Here is an 8,949-nt window from a genome sequence, read left to right on the forward strand (position 1 = left end):
GGCTACTACTGCTTGACTTCTATCTTTCAGAAAGTCATGTAACCACTCTCCAAGTTTTCCAGCTATGCCAAGATCACGCAGTTTGTGGCATATCACACCATGATCCACTTTGTCAAAAGCTTTTCCAAAATCAAGGTATATTATGTCCACATTTGAATTGTTGAGTAACTGCCTCAACACCCAATCATAATGTTGTAAGAGCTGAGTTAGGCAGCCCCTACCTGGTCAGAAGTTATTTTTTTCAAGGAATGTGATTAGTTTCCCTCTGACTATCCGTTCCATGACTTTGCCGATGTGTGAAGTCAGAGAGATAGGCCTACAGATTTTGGCATCTGCTCTGCTTGCCCCTTTATGGATTGGGCATATTATTCCCTCCTTCAGCTTGCTTGGCAGTCTGCCATTTACAAGAAAGCTCTGGAAGAGAATCTAGAGGCGTTTTTCCAGGGCATGCTTACACAATTTGAGGAGGATTGCTGGGACACTATCAGGACCAGCAGTTGAGTTTACGTCCACCTCATCTATAGCTAGTAGTATATCTTCTTCACTAATGTCAATGTATTCCCTCATAACTGCCTCGCTGCTTATAGGGGAGGTGGCAAAGAAGTTCACTGTTTCGTTCACTTGTCTGTATTCCAACAGAGTGGTAAAGACACTTTTGAACTGATCATTCAGTACCTCACTGATCTTGGTTGGACTGTCTGTGAGGGAGCCATCCTTTTGGAAGAGGGGTCCTATCTTACAGCGTACTGAGGCTGTTTCTTTCGCATAATGAAAGAAGGCCTTTGGGTTTGACTTAATGTTTTTTATAACCCAGGCTTCTTTGTCTGCTCTCTCCCTCACATAGGATTATTGCAGCCTTATTTCAATCTCCATCAGTATTGTTTTTAGGCAGGACCTTTCGCTACTTTTGGGATGTTAGTTGAGTTGATTTGCAATCTTTGTCTGTTGTCTCATGAGGATCTTCCTCTCCCTTGGAATCTTGTTCTATTTGTTTTGGCCTTGTGCTCTGGGACATATTTCTGGCATATGGCTTGCACAACAGACATGAAATATTCAATGTCTGGTGTGGAGAGACATTTCGGCCAATCCTCTCTGAGGATCTCTTTTTGGATCAATTTCCAGTCTGCTTTGTGGAAGTTCAGATTGGATAGATTTCAGGTGCTTCCTTTAGGCTGTATGTCTGGCTACTCTCAGCCCAAACATAGACAGCTCTATTATGTTACGATCCAAGACTTATGTCAGCATCACTTATGCCAGTTGTCCAATGGGGTGAGGCAACTGGAAATTCCTGTGTGACAGCCTACTGAGTGCTACAGACCAAATCTGTCACTGGTACAAAGTCCCTTCCAGACCTAGAGTAACGTGATTGTGGAATAATACTGTAGGCAGGGCCATTAGAGCAAAGAAACAGGCCTGGAAAGCCTGAAAAAGTGGGGGTAGCTGGGAACTGTATTAGACACCCAGAAGGGAGGCTAGGAGACAGGTATATATAGCCAAGGGAGAAGCAGAAAAGAAGTCTGCCAATGTTCAGCAATGTGAGGACCAAAGAACTGAAGTATTTCGGATTACTAGACAGCGTGTGAGAGAAAATTGTGATATCATAGAAAAGATATGTGTCCACATGGATGATGGTGCACTTGCGTTTAATGATTCTGCAAAGAAAGAGGCTTGGAGATGCCATTATGAAAGACTGCTGAATGTGGAGTATGAATTGGAGAAGGAGAGCCTGCGAAATGTTGACCCAATTGAGAGACCAGCTACCCGATAAATCTCTGTACGTGGCTTTTGTTAACTTAGAGCAAAGAAACAGGCCTGGAAAGCCTGGAAGATACAGGGAACTATATCAGATAGCCAGAAGGGAAGCTAGGAGACAGATATATAAAGCCAAGGGAGAAGCAGAAAAGAAGAAGTTTGCCAATGTTTAGCAATGTGAAGACCAAAGAATTGAAGTATTTCAGATTGCTAGACAATGTGTGAGAAAAAAATTGTGATATCATAGGAGAGAAATATGTCTACATTGATTAAGGTGCACTTGCATTTAATAATTCTGCAAAGAAAGAGGCTTGGAAATGCCATTATGAAAGATTGCTGAATGTGGAGAATGAATGGGAGGAGAGCCTGTGAAATGTTGACCCAATTGAGGGACCAGCTACCTGAATCGACAGTACCCTGGTAGATAAAGCAATTAAGGATATGAAGATCAGGAAAGCCCCTGGCCCATCAGGAATCACTGCTGAAATGCCTAAAATATCTGGTGGTGTGGGTTATGATCTAGTCACCCGTATTGTAAATCAGGTAGTTCACAAAGGTGTCATACCCAATGACTGGTGTAGCTGCACCATAGTCAACTGCTACAAAGGTAAAGGTGATGTTTTAGATAGAAATAATTACAGGGGTATCAAATTGCTGGATCAAGTGATGAAGGTCACGGAGAAGGTCATAGCCCAACTAATTAGGGTGGGCATTAGCCTAGATGAGATGCAGTTTGGTTTTGTGCCAGGTAGAAACACCACTGATGCTATATTTCTGGTAAGGCAACTGCAGGAGAAATACCTAGCCAAAGATAAACCTCTGTACTTGGCTTTTGTTAACTTAGAGAAAGCCTTTGACAGAGTACCCCGGTCCCTTATCTGGTGGTCAATGCGAAAACTAGAGATAGACACTGTCAGTAAGGTGAGGGTCGGCAACAGGTATAGTGAGGAATTCCAGGTTCACCAAGGATCAGTCCTCTGTCCCCTCTTATTCATCATAGTCCTCCAGGCAATAACAGAGGAATTCAAGACAGGCTGCCCCTGGGAGCTCCTCTGTGCTGTTGACCTTGCTCTAATAGCTGAGTCACTACCACACCTAGAGATGAAGTTTCAAGTGTGGAAGCAAGGTCTAGAATCGAAGGGCCTGAGAGTCAACCTAGCAAAAACCAAAGTCCTAGTAAGTAGCAAGGCAGACAAATCACAAACCCCCTCAGGTAGATGACCCTGCTTGATCCATAAAAAAAGACGTAGGTAGAATCTCTGTAAGATGTACGCAGTTTAAGCTAGGGACACATTAGAGGTGCAGCAATACCAAAGTAAGGTTAACCGGGAAGATAGTTTTTGTGTGTGACAGATGCACAGGGGCAATAAACACCGAAAATGTACAGAAAAAAGACTCTATCAAATGCCAGAGGGAGAAACTAGAAGTAGTTGATAGCTTCCGTTACCTAGGTGACCAAGTCTGCAGTGGGGGTGGATGCTTGAAGAGCATTGCCACTAGAATAAGAATAGCCTGGGCAAAGTTCAGAAAGTTTCTACCTCTACTTGTGACAAAGGGCCTCTTGCCCAAAGTGAAAGGTAGATTGTATGATGCATGTGTGCGAACTCCAATGCTACACAGCAGTGAAACATGGGCTGTGACTGCTGGAGACATGCATAGGCTTGAAAGAAATGAAGCTAGTATGATCCACTGGATGTGTAATGGCAGTGTGCACACACAACAGAGTGTAAGCACCCTGAGAGAAATGTTGGACATAAGAAGCATTAGATGTGGTGTGCAAGAGAGACAACTGCGTTGGTATGATCATGTGCTGCGTATGGATGAGAAGAGCAGTGTGAAGAAGTGTCACTCCCTAACATTGGTAGGAACTTGTAGAAGAGGGAGACCCAAGAAGACATGGGATGAGGTGGTGAAGCATGACCATCGAACATTGGGCCTAACAGAGGCAATGACAAAAGACTGAGACCTCTGGAGATATGCTGTGATTGAGAAGACCTGGCAAGGGAAGTGAGATCACAGCTGTAGCCGACACTAGTGTCAGATAACCAGCCTATTTAAAAAGTACCTTTGAATCATCGAGCAATATGCCACACTTGAGGAGACCTACTGAGTTAAGTAAAATCAAAATCAAAATTAAATCACAATCAAATGGAAATTGTAGTCATGGCTGATGCCAGTGCCGCCTGACTGGCTCCTGTGCTGGTGGTATGCAATAAGCACCTTTCATGCATGGGCCAGTGCCACCTGACTGGCTCCCATGTTGGTGGTACGTAAAAAGTACCCACTACACTCTTTGAGTGGTTGGCGTTAGGATGGGCATCCAGCTGTAGAAACATTGCCAGATCGAATTGGAGCCTGGTGCGGCTTCCTGGCTTGCTAGTCCCCAGTCAAACCATCCAACCCATGATAGCATGGAAATCAGACGTTAAATGATGATGATGATGATGATGATGATGATGATGATATATATCTATATATAAAGTAATGGTTGTTATCATCTCAACGAGGTTGTTCCACACAGAACACTGTTACTACTCTTTTTAAACCCAGGAGGGCATCTCCTCCAGCTGGTTAACAACACACTATCTGTGTCCATTATATTACAAACAAGGGAGCGAACAACTCCCATCAAGCACTGACAGGAACCAATAGACTAGCTGGTTTCTGGGTATAGCTCTTCGTCAGTACTGGCTATACTTGTCTCATAGACATGGCAGTCATTCATTCCAGTTTGCAATATACACATAAGCAACACACAGCTACTGATCTTACATCCCGCAAATTAGCTAGTTCTAAAATCTCTATGCGAGATACAAGTAATAACTCTACCGGAAAGTAATAGCTGTTACCACCTCAATGAGGTTGTTCCATACAGAACACTGTTTTTACTCTTTTTAACCCCAGGGGGACATCTTCTTCAGCTGGTTAACAACACTCTGTCTGTGTCCGTTATATTGCAAACAAGGGAGCAAACAATTCTCATCTAGCACTGACAGGATCAGCAGATGTGTATCACTTATTTATTTATATATTGCAAACTGGGACGAATGACTGCCCATGTCTAGCAGACATGTATTACCAGTACCTATGAAGAGTTATACTTGGAAGCTAGTTAGTCTATTGGTTCCTGTCAGTGCTAAATGGGAATTATTTGCTCCTTTGTTTGCAATATAACGGACACAGAGTGTTGTTAATCAGCTAGAAGAGATGTCCTCCTGGGGTCAAAAAGCGTAGTAACAGTGTTCTGTATGGAACAACCTCGTTGAAGTGGTAACAACCATTACTTTTCAGTAGACTTACTACTTGCATCTCACATAGAGATTTTAGAACTAGCTATTTTGCTGGATATATATATATATAGCTAATAGTGAGGGATTATCAATCTTGGCAAAATACTTTGTAAGCTCTCTGTTGGCACACCAAGCTAACAATATTGTTTAGATTAGTGAAGAACTCCAAGTATTCTTATGATAGGATCCAAGGTTATGGTTCATCACAACTTCTATATTGTAAATCTGTGACTGGGCTCCAAACTGGTTTTTACACAGAGTGATATATAAGACAAGACATAAATAATGGTCATTAGATATTTTTCCTTTATTAGGGTAAATTTGATGTACAAATGTTTCCAGTAGTCATTAGAGGTACGTTACTCAATCGGTCTATTGATTAGTTGAGAAAAATTGAACAATCTAAAAAAAAATTAATGCTTAAGGCAAGGAGAATAGAGAAAAAGAGGAAAAAAAAGTTACAAGAAGGTGAAGAGAAGGAAGGAAAGAATAGAGGAAGGAGTCACTTAATAGGAGGGAGAGAGGATGGGTGAAATTTGTGAAAAGGACAGTCACAGAAGATTAGTGTTTGTAATCAGGTCAACACACATGAACATATTTGCATTGTTTTTAGGTTAGGTATTCTCGAAATGTTGTGTTGAAATTTGATAGGGGTCATTTACACACATGGTCACCTTAAGTCTTTAATATTTGGTCATAGGTGCTATCAAGCATAGTAGGGGAATCTTAATGACTTGTAGGCACATGGCATTTCATTATGTAACCATAATATGCTACAAAGTATAAAACATTTTTATAAGTTAATACCATGTACTACTGTGTTAGCAGTACACTTAAATCATGTTAAGGCCACCTCTACAGATTTTCTCTAGAAATTATAGCCAGCACTGATTTTGTTATGATGTTTTGTATCTGAGATATCAGATGTAAACAAACAATGAAATCAAAGATGAAAAACTGAGTAATGGGTGTTATATGTCATATTTTGGGAGATTTTGCACCTTCATCAGCATCCATTTAATTCATTAATCCACGGACTCATTGATTAAATAGCCAATGTAAATTGGTACATCCAAGAACATTACACTACTATATGTAGTGACTATTTAAGCAATGAATCTGTAGATGATTAATTGATTTTGCCTCATTTCAGACTCACATCTCTCAATATAATCAGAGCATTCTGCACATCACAATATGATTACCACTGATATTCCATTCATTTTCTGATACAATTCCCCTACTATGCTTGATAGCACCAATGACCAAATATTAAAGACATAAGTTGACCATGTGTGTAAACAGCCCATATCAAATTTCAACACAATATTTGGAGAATATCCAACCCTAAAACAATGCAAATATGTTCATGTATTGATCTGATTACAAACACTGTTTTATGACTCTATTCTACTTACTACTTTCGCTCTTTTCCTTCCTCCTCCATGCCTGTACCATTCCTTCAGTGTTTTGCTTTGTTGTAACCAGAAATGGCTCTGATGAAAGTAGCATTAATTTGTTTAGGTCGTTCAATTTTTCTCAATTGATCAATAGACCAATTAAGTAAACCTATCAGTAAAGTACCTATAAAAAATACTGGAAACATTTGTACACCAAATTTACTCTAATAAAGGAAAAATATGTAATTTATACCTTCTCTCTCTCTCTCTTTGTCTCTCACTCTCTCTCTCTCTCTTGCTGAGTAACCATGTACCTCCTCTATAGCAAGGCATCCATTTCTGCCTCTTTATTTCTTTGTCACACTCTAACCTTTCATCATCTGACACCAGATCACCTCCTTTAATGCCCCCTCCATTATAGCAAGACACCTGTTTCTGCTTCTTTGTCTCTCTTTCATCTTCTGACACAAGTTCCTTCCCCTCTCAAAATTCCTTGCCTTGCTAATTACTTGGCTACCCTACCAGTGCTGGTGCCACATAAAAAGCATCCAGTCCATACTGTAAAGTGGCTGGCATTTGGAAGGGTAACTAGCTGTAAAATCAAGCCAAAACTAACCTCACCAGTGCTAGTTTCACATAAAAAGCACTGAGTCCACTCTGTAGAGTCGTTAGTGCTAGGAAGGGCATCCAGTTGTAAAAACAATGCCAAAACAGACACAGTAGCCTGGAGGCGTTTTCTATCTGGACAGCTTCTGTCAACTGTCCTACCCATGCATGCATGCATGGAATATGGACATCAGATGATGATGATGATGATGATGATGATGATGATGACTGTATATATCTATACTTTTTTTGACAAGGCTTTACAAACAGCTGTTCTACTGGAACAATGATGGTCATGTTTCCAAAATACATTTGCATTCTATATCTAGTTCTTTCACATTAGTGGACTACCAAGTTTGTCAAGTTGAAACCTTTCATAACTGCACAGGTAAGCAAGAAGGCAGGTAGGCAGAGTTCAATGCATGCAAGTAGTATGTAAGTGAGTTAAGAATTGTACATCTAGTTGTCTCCCTTTACATGAAACGGTAACTTAGCCATTTGATACATAGTAAGCAATAAAATACAGGGCAATAAATCAGAACTAGAGTCAATATGATTGAATAAAGGCCCTTGAAGGTTGTGTCCAAGAATGGCCAGAACAGAATAACTGAAACTAAGTAAAGAATAAAAGAATACATAGAAAATATACTGTTTCAATCATAAAGGATACAAAATATACACTGAGAACCAATGAACATAGTTGTACCACTGAGGAATCCAAGGAATTCACAGGTAAACATCACATAAGATAGGCTGAGTGCAACCACAAATCTGAAAATTGAAATAAAAAGAAACTCACAATGTGTGTGTGTGTGTGTGTGTGTGTGTGTGTGTGTGTGTGTGTGTGTGTGTGTGTGTGTGTGTGTTAAATTCAACTTATATTGAAAGTTAACAAAGTTTGCTTTAGAAGTGTTGAGATGTATTGAAAGATACAGACAAGGAAATGATTTTATTCTCAAATGCAGGATAATGCTAATAATATAAAATTATTTTTTTATCTGTATGTTTTATATGTGTATGTATGTATGTATGTATGTATGTATGTATGTATGTATGTATGCAGGTATGTATGTATGTAAGTATGTATGTATACATGCATGCATGCATGTATGTGTGTGTATATATATATATATATAATGGAAAAATTATACAAAATGTATAAATAGATGATGAGTAAAGCACATTGCACAGTTTAGGTTATCTATTGTTATCCGTAGAGTTATTGCAGGAACTTCATAGTGGCAGTTGGGGTAATAGTAATAAAATAGGAGATGGAATGTCTAATAGATTTTATAGAGCACAACACATGTGTCGACACGTCATTCTGGGTCTCTTTGGATACATCAATAAAAATGTCCCACTAGAGATTTCTTGGGTCGACTTACATACTGCTATATGTCCATCAAATTCTCAAATTTGATGGACATATAGCAGTACATGAGTGGACCCAAAAAATGTCTAGTGAGACTTTTTTATTGATGTACTTGAAAAGACCCAGAACAACGGGTCGAAACATGTGTTGCGCTCAATAAAATCTATTATACATTTCATCTCCTATCTTATTACTATGTATATATATATATATATATATATAGTTATCGCCAAGCCAACATGGCAGTCCCAAAATTAGGACGAAAGCTGCCGTGAATTAGCTCCAAGAAGCCATCGCCTCTAGCTAGCTATGTGACACACGAAACCTGTGTCCTTTATAACCTTCGAACAGGGGAGGTCAGCAGTGTCCCCCTGCTGGTTTGGCATCTGCAGACTAGTTTCAGGGTGTTGCCCCTTGTCAATGAAGAGCAGCCAAGCCCTAGCCAGGCGGCGCTGCTGACTGTCTGTTCGAAAGTTATTTATCTAATTTCAGTGGAATCTATCCACTGGTTTTCAGAAATAGAGTTATT

At 39.9% G+C, this 8,949-nt stretch overlaps 1 protein-coding gene across 1 annotated transcript in view; it reads right to left on the reverse strand.

Annotated features, from left to right (window-relative positions):
- LOC106873371 (transmembrane protein 107) overlaps positions 1 to 8,949 on the reverse strand; it is a 50,767-nt gene that overhangs the window by 25,895 nt on the left and 15,923 nt on the right. Inside the window, exon 4 of the mRNA XM_014920702.2 lies at positions 7,719 to 7,819. Within this exon, the coding sequence (XP_014776188.1) occupies positions 7,719 to 7,819 (101 nt within the window). The remainder of the gene's footprint in view (positions 1 to 7,718; positions 7,820 to 8,949) is intronic.

The sequence above is a fragment of the Octopus bimaculoides genome, chromosome 25 (assembly GCF_001194135.2).
Source record: "Octopus bimaculoides isolate UCB-OBI-ISO-001 chromosome 25, ASM119413v2, whole genome shotgun sequence".
NCBI lineage: Eukaryota > Metazoa > Mollusca > Cephalopoda > Octopoda > Octopodidae > Octopus > Octopus bimaculoides.